Genomic DNA, 14,651 nt, shown 5'->3' with positions numbered 1-14,651 from the left:
AAGTGTTTGGAGAATCGAGAGCCTACTCGTTCATCGCCGATAGCCTGCCACTTACATAGTTCTAATTTACGCAGATATATTCTCCCATCTTTTTTACGGGAAGCGTGAAACTGTTATATTTCTTGTTTTCTGGAGCATTCCTTCCTCACGTCAGTCATTCACGTCAAACTGGTCCAGTCCATCGGGTGAAAATAGAGCTCCTTCAACAGCTTGGTATACGTTCTGAAGCCTTTCACACCATCCCAATCTTTCATTCCGGCAGTCTACTGATCGAAAATATCGGACGCATAGGAGAGCTGTCGGGGGGGCGTTAAGCAACTAGAAGGCTTTAATAAACCCTCAACCCGTGTCTCTCTGCCTTGAGTATATTTCATTGCGTTCAACCCGTTGCTAGAAGTGGTTGGATAGTCTCTTTGTGGATCGCATGCTCCCAATGCCCCATCGAGTTCACGAACATCTTCGCACTGTCTAGTAGGCGCTCTTTACTCCTTCCTCGGGTATCCTTTAACAAGAAAGCGCCATGGGTGTCTTCGAAGTCTAAATCTGCGACGGCTTGCCAGATCCCATGGACTAAGTCAGGCGCAAGCGGTATCTGCCACACGTTAACCGCATTACCTCGAACTTGGGCCAAAAGTATGCTACGACTCACCATATTCGGGTAGCTCCACATAAAAGTAAAAGAAGCTGTCCCTCTCGGTCGGTCGACATGATATACACCACTCGGAACCACCGTGATGCTATCCGCCACGAATAACTTTTTCTCACTTTTCCATAGCATCACTGAGCTTCCATAAAAATGCCCTCCCACTTTCACAACTTTAAACTCCCCATCCAACAACTCCATCTCGTTACCTTCCCACAGCTTCTGCGCATCCCCCTTCCTCATTATCCACTCCTCATCCTCGGCCGAAAGATACACCGAACAACCAAATGCTTCCGCCCAGTGCAGACATGTTGAATAATAATGCGGATGCGATATCACGATCGCCGAAATACCGCCTAGGTCTTTAATCCGATTCACTGTCTCGTCGTCGATGTACGTTATGCAATCCCAAAGCACATTTCCTTTGTCGGTACAACACAGTATAGCTCGCTGACCTATCGCAACCTGTGGTTCGGTCCAGATGCTAATAACACCGCTGTGATAAGGGTCATGTTGGAAGGTATTGTGGTATTTGCCTGAGAGTTGAAGTTCGCGGAGAGTCGTCCATGATTGACTGCGATAGGATATTGCCACATAAATAACACGCAATTGATTGCTAAAGAGGTGGAAATTTTGAGGGGCTGATATACTCACCCATCTGGTGGAACATATTGTCGTGGGTCATCACATACTTTACAGGACTTTGCGGCACGCGTAGAGTGCTGGGCTCCGCACATGGAGCAGATCATGAGATCCATTGCGGATGGTGTCAGGGAATCGGAGCTGGGAGGCTTGAGATACTGGACACGGAAGGCTGTACGCAGGGCTTCTGATCGGGGTATCATGGAAGTGGGCTATCAAGAGTTGGTGATTACTTGAGTTAGGGTTTGAGTTGGGATCTGTCGGGGCAGGTAATCGGTGAAATGTCTTGGCATTCTCGCTTCGTCAGATTCCCCACCCAAATTACTAGCTCAGTCAGACCAGCCCGCAATAGTTGTCTATTGCGTGTAATTTAGGCTTAATCTTGTTGTTAAAGTAAGGCTATTAAAATTGCCTAATTTAGTAATAATAAAGCTAACTTTTAGTGTTTTGCAGATAAGCTCTGTAGACGCGCCTCTAGCTAAATCTACGCGTTCAAACAGCTGTGGCAAAGCACCTCTAAAAGCACCTATCTAGGCACTAAAGAAGGCGCAGAAGGCGCAGAAAGCGCAGAAGGCTTATCTTAAGGCTTATAAGCAAGCTGCTGCTGCTAAAGAGCGTTTAAAAAAGTTAGTTTCCTTTAAAGAAGCTTATTTTCTACCTCTAGCTTCTATTATTATTAAATTACTGTTATCTTTGCCACCTACTCTGCCACCTGCTCTGCCACCTGCTCTGCCACCTGCTTTACTACCTGCTTAAGCTTTGTTGCCTGTTAAGCCTAAACAGCTACAGTATAAGATTAATATATAATATTTACTTTATGTTAACACTGTAAGAAGACCTAGAAATGTAGAGAGCACTAAGTAGTGCTTCCTTCTTCTATTATTAATAAAAAATAGAGTAATAGCGTTAATTAATAATCTAGCGTTTATAATTAATAGACAAGAGTATACCTAGTAAAGTTATGTTATTTAGTTTAAGTGTAATAAGAGAGGTGCAACTTTCTAGCAGCTTCTACATACTAATTTTAGCTTTATAGAGGAGACTTGCCTATTTAACGCTGTTAATCTTTATTTTAAGTGTTATAAAAGTGTTACACATGTTAAGTTTTAAGTAAAGATCTCTTTATAAGTTAACATATTAAAAAAAGCGTTTATACATAACATGTTAGTAAATAAGCTATCCTTAATACTGCTAAAGAATAATACCCTAATAATAAGTAAAAAGTGTACGCAGAAGCTTTTATGTAAAGCTTAAGTAATTAATTATGTTGCTGTTATTAAATCTAAGCTAGATTATTAGTTAGTAATCTATAAGATATAGTAAAGCAGCGTAGCTAGTTATAAGAACTTTAGAAGATAGTATTATATCTATTTAAATAGCAGCTACTATAAGATTAAACCTATAGATGCTAAGCAGTAGTTATAATTAATTATTAATAGTAAGTCCTTAGCTATGCTTTTTTATTTAGATATAATTAAGGTGTTAAAGCTACATAAGAATTAGCTTAAGTTTAATCTTTATAGTTACTAAAAAAAACGTAGCAGGACTTCTTATTATTATTAGATAGAAGCTTATTAATTAGAAAGCTATAAAAGCAGGCTAAAAAGTAGTGTGTACTAAATTAAATAGCATAGATAAAGAAAGATAAAGCTGCTTAGGCAAAAAAGTATAAGCTTTAAGAGTTTTAGCTATAGTAAATAAAAGTAGTAGCTTTTACTTTAGTTTTGCTAGCTTACTTTAATCTACAGTATTAATAGCCTTACTAAGTAAAGACTTTAGCACTAAAGCCTATTCTAGCTTTTTTATCTAGCCTAGTAACTAGAGGCAGTAAAGAGGATACTTAAAAAGTTATATAAAAGTTCTTTACCTAGCTTATAGTCTAGCAGCTAGAGAATAAGCATGTTAATTTTAAATAGGCGCGTAAAGTAGCTGTTAAGTAAAGGTAGACTATTAAGAATCTCTACTAGATAGCTAACTTTAAAAGTAACCTTTATTTTATTACTATAAAATTTAGCCTAAAGGATAGTGTAGTTTAACACCTAAGTAAGAATCTCTAACATTTTAAGCAGGTATATTATATAGTAGGCAGTCTCTTTACCCTTAGCAGAGGCGCTAGAGGTAAGGTAGATAAGTAAGTGTTTATAAAAAGATTTAATAAGATGTAATATAAAAGTGCTTTATACATTACTATTATATATAAAGATACTTTATATAGTGTTAATAGGATTATTTAGTACTATAGAATCTTACGCCTTACCTAATTAAGCTTCTTTTACTTAATATATAGCCTACTAGCAGTGTATTTAAAGTGCTTCTTTACAAATTTATTATAGTTACTCTTCTAAATAGTAGTAGTTAGGAAAGCCTTAAAGTCACCTTTATAGCAAGCGCGCGTGTACATGTAGTTTCTCTAGATTTAAGCCTTTAACACTACAAAGGTAAGCTTAATAGGATTATAATTAGGTAAGTATAAAAGTAGGTACTAAACAGAATAGCTAGTAGCCTAGATAACTATTTCTACTTTATTATTTATGTAAATAGTAATGTTATTAAGTATAATAACTATGTTTTTAGGACTATACATAAATTAAAGTGTTGTTAGATTAAAGCACTGTTTCTAGGCTTCCTAAGATAAATAAATAGGTTTTAGATATAATGTATAGGATGATGATTTAATTGTATTAATTAATTAATGTTTCTTTTTCTTTTTTGTCTGCTCTGCTTGTGTTGCTTGGCTTTGTTTTTCTGGTCTAAGTCCCTCGCGCACTAGCTCTATGCGCGACCAGCTGCAACATGCAGCAATTTGCAGCAACATACTGTTTAAGCTTATTACTTGTACTATGTAGCAGCTTTTGTCCAGCGTTCCTCCTGTCTTAACATTAGGTGCGCATATCTAACAAGTGTAAGGAGAAGGATGTTCTAAATCTACTAAATAAAATCCTTTATAGTAAAGTAGCCCTCCTTAATTACTATACATAGAAGGTAGCTGTGTACAGTATACGCAGGTAGGATTGCCTAGGTGTCTCTCTGCTTAATACTCTAAGTATAATAACTCTTATAGCCTACTAGAGTGTACGTGTAGTGCTGCTAGCTAGTCTTTTTATTAAATATTAACTTGTCTAGAAACATAAGATTATGTTACGGTCTATGGTTGGACCAGCGTAACTCCACCCATGGTGCTCCACAATCTGATCGGATTGGAACAGGGCTCGCTTATGAACCAGTCGGAGGACACGGAGGCAGCGCAGCTGCCTGCGGTAATAGAAGGGTGTGTTGTCTAATAGGAGAACAGGCCACAAGTCTAACAAGTCTAAGAGAGCTTATAGAGCTCTTCTTAGCAGGCTTGCGCAAACTTGTCCTGCTCACCTTAGCGCCCTCTATACATGTATATAGTCCTTATATTAAATAACTTTTAGAAGGTGTGTTTAACATTTAGTTTATTCTTTACATAGACTAAGTAGCATTTAGCTTTTTAAAGAGCTATAATACTATTTATATATCTTACACTATATATACCTCTAACCCTGTCTAACAGGACTGTTTAACCCTAGCTACTATACTGCTGCACTTAGGGCAAACTATAATCTAGTCACTCTACTCCCCTCTATTAGCCTAATAGCTCTTACGCAGGACTGTACACCCTGCTGTTAGCTTCTTTATTTCTATCTTACTTTTATTAGGAACACTATTAACCTAAGTGCTTTTATAAAGTAAGAATTATAACATTAAACACTACCCCTTTTAAAAAGTATAACTACTTAACACAACTTAAATTCTAACATAGCCTACGCAGCCCTATTAGAATCTATAAAAGTTCCCACCTAGAGTAAAGCTGTTTTAGCAGAACAGATTAATATAATCTAAGACAACATAAAAAAACTCTAGTAAATTAGTAATAAAATAAATAAACTAGTAAATGTTTAAAAAGAAGTTAAAAACTTTTACTAAAAAGTAGTAAAATTTAATAACTTTTTATTACCTATAAATCCCTAGCAAGCTACTAGCTCTACGCATTAGATACACGTACTATAAGTAGAGCTAGCTAAACTTTAAAACATTTTAACTAAGAGAATAAGCATTACAGCTAAAAAGACTTTAAGATTAGCCTTTTTAAAGCTTTTTAAAAAATTACTAAAAGACTTCTACCTTTTCTTTACTAGATGCTACCTTTATATGTAATACAATAAAGAAGCATTTTAGACTAATATAGAAATAATATCTTAAATAAGACTATACTTAAAAGGCCTTTTTATAATTTAGTTCTAACTACATGTAGATAATTAGATAGACCTTAGAGCTAATAGCATAACACTTACTTCTAAAACAAAGAAAGTGTTTAGTAGTGTTAAAGCTTTTAAAAATGCTTTAATAGCTATTTATAAAACTATAGATAAACAAAAATTACAGCTAATAAGTTAAACACTCTAAAATAAGAAAAAAGCATAGCTTAAAACTATGCAGTACGCTTTAGAGAATAATTAGCTATCTATAAATAAATAGACTAAAAGGCTTTCTGCTGCTTGTTCTATAATAGGCTAAGTAACATTATAAAAGATAAATTTATGTATAATAATAAACTAACTACTCTTAAAAACTTTATTATGTAGGTAATAACTTATAACAACTTCTATAAAAAGCGTAAAAGAGAAAAATAGTAAAAAGAAACTTTTTAAAAACTAAAGTTTATTTCTAGAAAAAAAAAAGTCTTTTTAGTATAACATACTTCATAGGCGAGTTGCTCACACACCTAAGTCGCTTACTTTTACTAAGACCCTACTATACTACTTTTCCTACACTAATACATTCCTAACAACACTACTTAAACATGTTAAAAAATGTTAGATGCAGCTTACGCTCTAGGCTTTTAAATAAAACATAACACTTTTTAACTAACAGGCTACAGCTATCTATAAGGTTCTTTAAAAGATAATAAGTAACTAACGCGCTAAACAACCTTTTTAAGCTAATTATATAGCTAACTTATAAAAGCTAGACAATAACAAAGAGCAGGTAATTATTTAGCACATACTTAAGCTAAATGCGTAAGGATTTCCCCTCTAGCTAGCAGCTGTAGCTAATATAGCTAATTCTTTGCGCGCTAAGCATAATATAAGCTATATTAGCATAAACTAGCTTAATATGTTTATTAAGTGTTACCTAAAGCTTAAAGTAAAAGTTTAAGTGTAAGTATAACTATAAAAAAGCTTTTTATAAAAATTCTATAGTAATTTAAAGCTAGTTTAACCTTATAAAGAATATTAAAGCTAAGTATAGCATCTAAGATAACAACATATATAACTTTAATAAAATAAAGTTTATAATAGGCTAGATATTTACTAGAGCAGTTATTATAAGTTTAGAGAAACAAGGACAGCTAAAAGCAGTCTAGCTAAGTAACTAGGAGTAGACAACAGCTATCTAGGGCATTAATGCTAAAAGGTGGGCTATTCTGCCTTTTATTATCTTTTAAAGTAGCAACTACCTTTTAAACTAGTATAAAAAGGAAAATTTACTCTAGAATTAGGTTATTATAATCTCTAAGCACAGCTAAACTACTAATTAGCTTAGTCTAGACTAGTTAAAGCACTTTAACGCGCACATAAAGAAGTATACTGTTAGCAGCTACTGTCTACTAGTTATTAATAGCTATAAGAGCTATAACTTACTTTATTTTTAGTAATACTATAAGAATAATAAAATTATTACTATTTATATGCCTTTTTACTTATTACACTTTTTATAGCTACTTAATGTAGGTTATTTTACTTTTTTAAAAAAGGTGTATAGGCGCTAAGCTAAAAACTTTATACATAACTAGATTACTTATATTATAAAAATAAAGTTTCTACTATACTTTAAAGTAGCTTATAATGCTATAATTACTTTTAGTAATATTTAAGAAGGGTTTTAAGGCGCTAAATTAGTTCCTTTTAACCTATAATAAGTTATAATAGGCCTTAATGTAAAGTTGCGCACTTTATTACTACTACTACTTATATATAACAAGCCCTAGTAGTTGTAAACCCTAAGTAATACTTTAGAACTTAGGTTATAATTAATGCTTATAAAGATAAAAATTTAAAAGCATATAAATAGTTTACTAACTTCTATAGTTAAGGTGTTTAAAAAGGTCTTAAAGAGGGCGGCAATAATTATGTATAAGCTAGTGTTAGTGTAATAAAAAATTACTAAGCTTTAAGTAGCTAATAAAGCTACTACATAACATAAATTACATAAAAGAAAGTAGATTAAGGCAGAAAAGACTTTAATAATTTAAAAAAGCCTATGCTTAACAGCTCTAAAGGAGTTTAAAGCGCGTAGTAATAAGAAAAAGGCAAAGAAGCAGGTGTAAGCTAAAGTAGGTAAGCTATCCTAAAGGTGCTGTAGATAGTGCACTTAGACTAGGCATAACACGCAAATGTGTAAGCAAGAAGCAGAAGTAGTATCTAAATAATATTCTAGGCTGTACTGTACTATATAGTGCTAGAGCAGGTTGTTATGGGCTATAATAGAGTTTGTTAGGGTGGGGTCTTAGCAAAAGTAAGCGACTCAGGTGTGTGAGCAACTCGCCTATAAAGTACGTTAATAAAAAACTAATAAACCTTAGTTATGTAAAGTATATATAAAGCTCTTTTTTAAAGAAAAACTAAGTTCTAGGACGTAATAGGCTGCTTTTAATAAAGGAATAATAAAAGTAGTTAGAGAACAAGGCCTACCTAAACTATAAAAAAGTAAAACATTTTTGCTAAAATTACCTTAACTTTTAAAAGAGAAAAAATAAAAATACTACTATAATAGTAAAAGCTATTACTACTAAATACAGCCTTATAAAAAAGGAAATATTAAAAGATTAAATAATAGACTTTACTAGTAATATAAAAAAAACTATTTTTTAGAAAACTACTTTAAAGTATATTAAAAAGTAGCTATCTATAACTTTAGTAGCTTAGATAAAGTGTTATAAGACCTTATAATTTTTAAAGAATATAAAAAAGAGACTTAAATCTAAGAATATATTATAAATGTTTAAAAAAAAAAGAAATAGTTTTTTTTTTATAACGAGACCTCTAGCACTTTAGTAAAAGAGCTCTTTAGATATTTTTAGAAGTGTAAATGCTAAAAGTGTAGTCTATAACATAACTACTCTAATAAATGCATAGTTATGCTTTACTAGATAAATATTAGTAATAATTACCTTTTGTTTAACATAATACAGCAGATAGCTAAAGTTAAATATAACATTATAAATAAGAAGAAATAATAGTAATTTTTTATTAAAGTCTAAGACTAAAAACTAGAAGGACTAGGCAAACCTGCTAAGTTTAAAGTCCTAAAGCTAGTACCTAGAAAACCTAAGACACTGCTTTTAGGCCTTGTAATTAGCAGGGAGGCTTTTGTAATATAACAGAACTACAGTTAGTGCGTACTCTGCAAAAGCAACTCCTACAGCACTAACAATTGCTAGTAGAAAGGACACCCTGTACAGGTAGTACAGACACAAGAATACCTCTAGTAGACTTAGAAGAGCCCTCTTAACACCCTACATAGACCTAATAATTGTCTATACCCTTAGTACTAGTGCACGCAATAGTATTGCACTAGACACTAGGACAACAAGCATTAAGCAGGCTAGTAGCCTACATAGGAAAAGAACTATAATAGATGCCTATAGCAGATAATAGCCTTAGCCTGCAAAACTATAAACTACTACACCTATTAAACAGCCTTTTTCTATAAATAAAAAAAATAGCTAGACTATAAAAACAAAAATAACTGCAGGTTTTTTTACTTTTAATAAAAAGTAGTAAAAAAAGAAGACTACCTAACATTTTATTATTTAGTAGAAGATTATAAGTGTAAAGCAGCTAACTATAATAATAAAGAGCACTAAATCTATAAAGAAGAGAAAAATAAATTTAATAATAACTTATAAAATATTAACTCTTACCTTTTAGAAGACAAAGAAGTTCTTTATAATATATTAGCTATAGTTATAGTAGGATAAGAAATAAGATATAGCCTAACTATAACCTTTACATTTAAAGAATAATTAGGACTAGCTCTTATTAATAGCAGATGCACCTTTACTATAGTAGATAAAGACTAGGTAGATAAATAAAGCATTTCTTTTTAAATAAAAAAAGTTTTGTTTAAAGTAACTCTTGCTAACACATCCTTAATTAAGTATAGCAATAGATAGATTAACCTAGAAATATATAAAAAAGGCCTTATAACTCTAAATATAAAGAATTAGAAATCTATAAATATACTTTTACCAAAAGGTAAGTACAATGTAATTCTAGGTTATAACTAGCTAAAGACGTATAATTTTGCTATTAACTAGAGAATAATAACTATAGAAAGCCTTAACAACTACATAAGCATAACCTAGTTAGCATGCTATAACAACTTATATTTAGTCTATAAATAAGTAAAGTAAGGTAGGAGTTACTACTCTAAAAAAAAAAAGCTTTAAAAATTCCTTTATTAAAAACTAAAAGCATAAGTAGTAAAAATAATAAAAAAAAAGCTTAAAAAAGTCTTTTATAAAAAAATAAAAGCTAATAAAGATGTAGAAGAGGTTAAAATCTTTAGGATCTAAGAAAAAAGCAGCATCCTTATTAAATATAAAGACTACTAGGACATGTTTAAAACGCCTGCTAATCTAGAAGAATTACCCCTACACTAACCCTAGAATTATGCTATTAACTTAATAAAAGACTATAGCTTAAAGACCTACAGGCTTTACTTTTTAACAAGGATATAAAAAAAAGCTCTGCAAGAGTATATTAACTAAATGCTAGTATAAGGCTATATTTAAAAAAGCTATAGCCTAGTTACCTTAGCAGTAGTCTTTATAAAAAAAAAGGGAGAAAAGATCTAAGTCTGTTAAAATTATAGAACTCTAAATAATAACATAATTTAAGACTAGTTCCTCTTACTAATTATATAAAATATTATAAACTAGCTAAAAGGAACCTAGTACTTTACAAAGTTTAATGTACAAAATAGATTTAATAAGATAAGAATATAAAAAAGAGATAAGTAGCTTATAGCATTTTAAACCTTATAGGAACTCTATAAGCTACTAGTAATGCTATTTAGCCTAATAAACACCTTAGCAACATTCTAATAAATTATTAACATAGCTCTTAACTTATATCTTAATGTCTTTACTCTAGTATACCTAAATAATGTTCTTGTCTACTTAAAGAATAGCTTAGAAGACTATGTATAAAAGGTATAAAAGGTCTTAGAAAAGCTAAGAAAGTATAGACTTTATTTACAGCTTTTTAAATATAAGTTCTACATTACTAAAATAAAATACTTAAAATTTATAATTAATAGTAAAGAAATAAAAATTAATCTAGCTAAAATATAAAAAGTACTTAAATAGCTAAAGCTTATAATAGTTAAGAAAGTTAAAGGATTCCTTAGACTATTAGGCTATGTTAGGCAAATAATTAAGGACTACTTAAAAATTACTATACCCCTAATAAACACTACTACTAAAGAAAGGGCTATAGTAAAATTTATATAGACCCTATAAATAAACAAGGCGTTTATAGCATTAAAGCAGGCTATAACATCTAAGCTAGTGCTAAGAATGTACAACTTACGCCTAGATACTAAGATCCACACAGACGCATTCTTAGAAGCTAGTAGAGCAACGTTTTACTAAAAATAGAAGAACAAGAGATAGCACTTAGTAGCATACTACTCTACTAAGTTCTTAGGACCTAAAGCTAGCTACAGCATACTTAATAAGAAGTTAAAAGCAATACTAAATGTAGTAAGAGTATAGGCTATAGAGCTACACAGAATAGCAAAACCTTTTTACATTAAAATACTACAACAGTTTATAAATAATCTGTAAAAGCAAAGCTTGCTTAGAGCAATAGTTAGCGTATTAAGGTAGGTGTTACAATCCTTACTTGTAGTAATGCAAGTACGCGGGCCTAAAAGGGGTATAGCAAAAAGAGCGCAGCGTTACCAGGTGTACAGCCTAGCTAATAGCGCAAGGTAGGGTAAAAAGAGTAGTAATAAGATAGGCCTAATTATAGTTTACATTTAGACAGCAGTATAAGGCGCTAGGTTAAACAGTTCTGTTAAACAAAAAAAGGTATATATAGTACAAGATATACAACTAGTATTACAGCTTTTTAGAAATCTAGAATGCTACTTAGTCTATATAAAAAAAAAAACTAAATGTTAATTTTATCTTTTTAAGGTTAATCTTCTTAGGGCCTATGTACTCTAATAGTAGCTGTAAGTCCTGTTAACTTAGCCCTACCTAGTTCTGTAGGAACTGCTCCTCTCTTGCTAAAGCTGCTACTCTTAGCATGCCTAGCCTTATAGCCTTTGCAGATGTGTTCCTATTAGGTGATACATTCCCCTAGTAGCTAATCCCTAGGGTTAGAATGCAACCTAGTTAGGTTGTCTAGTTTCTTCTATTTAAGTATAAACAGATTCTATTCTTATTTATTTAAAAAGTAGGGCACTTTCTAAAAGTCTTTGTTAGTCTAACTATAGGCTGTAATAGTAGGTTATTTAGGTTAAAAAATAGTTACAGCATAATGCTTAGCAAAGTAGTATTAGACAAGTAATAGACATATAATAATAACATTTAACTATAGTATGTAACTAATTATAGCCTGTAACTAAGTGTAGCTAATCCTACTCTCTAACACACTAATATAGCTAATGCTAATCCCTAACACACTAATATAGCTATAAAAAAAAAGTAAATAATAGCTAGCTAATTTTTAGCTTTAATTAGGTTAGTAAAATTTCTTTTTTAAAAACTTAAAGTTTATGTAAATTTAAGATTAGTTATTTAGAAATTAGTTAATTATTAGCTATAATTAAAAGAATAGGTTCTAGCTCTAGCTCTTAACACGTTTCTGCTCTTGCAATAGTCTTCCTCTTCTTTGCACCTTGTGGTCTCTAGCGTTGCACCTGTTTCTTTCACCGCCTAATACTGCCACGCTACGCCTAATACTGCTACCTAATATCTTTAATTTAATTGTTTTAGCATTAAAGCCCTAGTTGTAGAGCTGCAGCTTGTGTAGTTTGTTGCCTCTGCAGGAATTTCTTAGAGTGCTGGGGAGCTCTAGCGCTGCCTCTGCCTCTGCCTCTGCCTCTGCTGTAACGGCACAGGCAAGACAATGGGTCCAAATGCGGTGGGAGTCCACTCAGAGGCATATGGGAGTGCGTGGGGACTCTGAACCTGGGAATGCCATTGACACCTATAGGCCTTGTACGAAAGGATATTAGAAAACTACTGAGCTAGCTACAGGGGCAAGGTGCGACTAAATACATGAGGGAATAGGGGTACAGCAGGGGGCAGGGCAGAGTCAGGGCCAGGTCGAGGTCGGGGCCGATACGGGGGCCTTCCGGAGGTTCTGGGCGACCTAAGATGGAACAAGAATTGTTACATCTGCCTCTCTATCACCGCAAAGATTAATGTAGTACATGTAATACCTTAACAGGCTGTTTTGCTTGCACAACTGCTAGTTTAGCTTCTTTAACTGCTGTTTAAATATAATAGACTAATGTCTAGAGTTGTTAGTAAGAGATTACCTAGCAGTGTTAAGAAATGCGTAAAGTAAATTGCAGCAAATTGTAGCAAACTACAGCAAATTGTAGCAAACTACAGCAAATTGCAGCAAACTACAGCAAATTGCGGCAAACTATAGCAAATTGCAGTAAACTATAGCAAATTGCAGCAAACTATAGCAAATTACAGCAAACTACGGCAAATTGCGGCAAACTATAGCAAATTTCAGCAAACTACAGTAGATTACAGCAGCAGGCAGAAATCCCTAGTAGATATTAGTTGTGTTGCAAGTAGCTCTACGTATAGAGAGGGTTCTAGAGGGGTAATGCCTCTAGAAAAAAAGTCTTAAAAAGGGCAGCAATAATTGTGCATAAGCTAGTGTTAGCGTAATAGGAAATTACTAAGCTTCAAGCAGCTAATAAGGCAGCTACATTTAGAAAGGCCTGCGCTTAACAGCTTTAAAGGAGGTTAGGGCGCGCAGTGACAGGAAGAAGGCAAAGAAGCAGGTGCAAGCTAAAGTAGGTGAGCAGTTCTAAAGGCGCTGCGGACAGCGCAATTAGACTAGGCATAACGCGCAAACGTGTAAGCAAGAAGTATAAGTAGTATCTAAATAATATTCTAGGCTGTACTGTACTCTATAGTGCCAGAGCGGGTTGTTATGGGCCATAATAAAGTTTGTTGTGGTGTGGTCTTGGCAAAAGTGAGTGTCAGATATGCGCACCTACTGTCAAGACAGGAGGAACGCTGGACGAAAGCTGCTAGATAGTACGAGCAATAAGCTCGAACAGTATGTTGCTGCAAATTGCAGCATGTTGCAGCAAATTGCAGCATGTTGCAGCAAATTGCAGCATTTTGCAACATTTTACAGCATGTTGCAGCAAATTACAGCATTTTGCAACATTTTGCAGCATGTTGCAGCAAATTGCAGCATGTTGCAGCAAATTGCAGCATGTTGCAGCATTTTGCAATATTCTGCAACAAATTGCAGCATGTTGCAAGCTGGTCGCGCATAGGGCTAGTGCGCGAGGGACTCGGACCGGAAAAACAAAAGCCGAGCAATACGAGCAGAGCACAAAAAGCATCGAATAAACAATACAATCAATCATCATCCCATACATTGTATCCAAACCCATCATTTATCTCAGGAAGCCCAGAAACAGTGCTTCAATCTAACAGTAAGCAACTCAGGTGTGTGAGCAACTGCCAATCCCTGACACACCAATTGTCACGGTTATGTTACAGCTATCCAACCCCTGAGTACCCTAGGCTTGGCACGGGGTATATAGGCTCCTCGGCCTCCGTACCTCTGCCTCCGACCCTAAGGTTTACTCTCGTTACCCCCCCTATCCTGCATTCCCTCTCTGTGACCTGTGTTTCCTGCTCGATACCTCTCACACCAATGCCAATCCCCAACACACCAATGTGGCTGATGCCAATCCCCAACACACTAATGTGGCTGATGCTAATCCCCAACACACTAATGTGGCTAGAGAGGTGGAACAGACGCAACTAACTATACTTTAAACATGTTTTACACAACGCATGCTAGAGCAAACTGTGTGCAAATTAATAGAAAGGTGCACTTATATTAGGTATACGTTTTTTTTAAAAACAAATGTAAGAAATACATAAGGTGACAGAGAAATAGCGTTACTAGGGTTTATCTAAAGAAATTCTAACTAATTAGCGCGTCTAAAAGAGGAGATTCTGCTCAACTTTTCGTTCTGCAAACCCGAATATAATAAGCAGAGCAAGCTTTGCTAATAACAGACTATCTAAATTTAGTTACATTTCTAACTATAAAAA

General features: G+C 33.6%; 2 protein-coding genes across 2 annotated transcripts; one reads left to right on the top strand and one right to left on the bottom strand.

The window, feature by feature from the left end:
- Window positions 1-8: 8 nt before the first annotated feature.
- BDR25DRAFT_294683 (metallo-beta-lactamase domain-containing protein) lies at window positions 9-1,429 on the bottom strand. Its single transcript, XM_033688797.1, has 3 exons — window positions 1,298-1,429; window positions 650-1,217; window positions 9-592 (listed from the first exon to the last, which is right to left on the bottom strand). Exons 1-3 carry the CDS (start codon window positions 1,399-1,401, stop codon window positions 380-382), a joined length of 885 nt encoding a protein of 294 aa, XP_033542514.1. The 5' UTR covers window positions 1,402-1,429; the 3' UTR covers window positions 9-379.
- A 12,345-nt stretch (window positions 1,430-13,774) lies between these two features.
- BDR25DRAFT_360197 (uncharacterized protein) lies at window positions 13,775-14,415 on the top strand (the record flags this gene model as incomplete). Its single annotated transcript, XM_033696208.1, has 4 exons — window positions 13,775-13,796; window positions 13,859-14,069; window positions 14,132-14,339; window positions 14,395-14,415. 4 exons carry the CDS (start codon window positions 13,775-13,777, stop codon window positions 14,413-14,415), a joined length of 462 nt encoding a protein of 153 aa, XP_033542513.1.
- Between the last annotated feature and the right edge of the window lie 236 nt (window positions 14,416-14,651).

The sequence above is a fragment of the Lindgomyces ingoldianus genome, assembly GCF_010093535.1.
Source record: "Lindgomyces ingoldianus strain ATCC 200398 unplaced genomic scaffold BDR25scaffold_37, whole genome shotgun sequence".
NCBI classification, from domain to species: Eukaryota; Fungi; Ascomycota; class Dothideomycetes; order Pleosporales; family Lindgomycetaceae; genus Lindgomyces; species Lindgomyces ingoldianus.
The sequence above is the reverse complement of the archived record's forward strand: the minus strand, read 5'-3'. Positions and strand labels throughout refer to the sequence as shown.

Excerpts from the sequence above, each read along its gene's own strand:
- BDR25DRAFT_294683 (XM_033688797.1), bottom strand. The coding sequence starts at position 1,401 with ATGGATCTCATGATCTGCTCCATGTGCGGAGCCCAGCACTCTACGCGT. Across the intron at positions 1,218-1,297 it reads CAATATGTTCCACCAGATGG|TCAATCATGGACGACTCTCC; the intron begins GTGAGTATATCA and ends ATCCTATCGCAG. Across the intron at positions 593-649 it reads TGTGGAGCTACCCGAATATG|ATACCGCTTGCGCCTGACTT; the intron begins GTGAGTCGTAGC and ends AACGTGTGGCAG.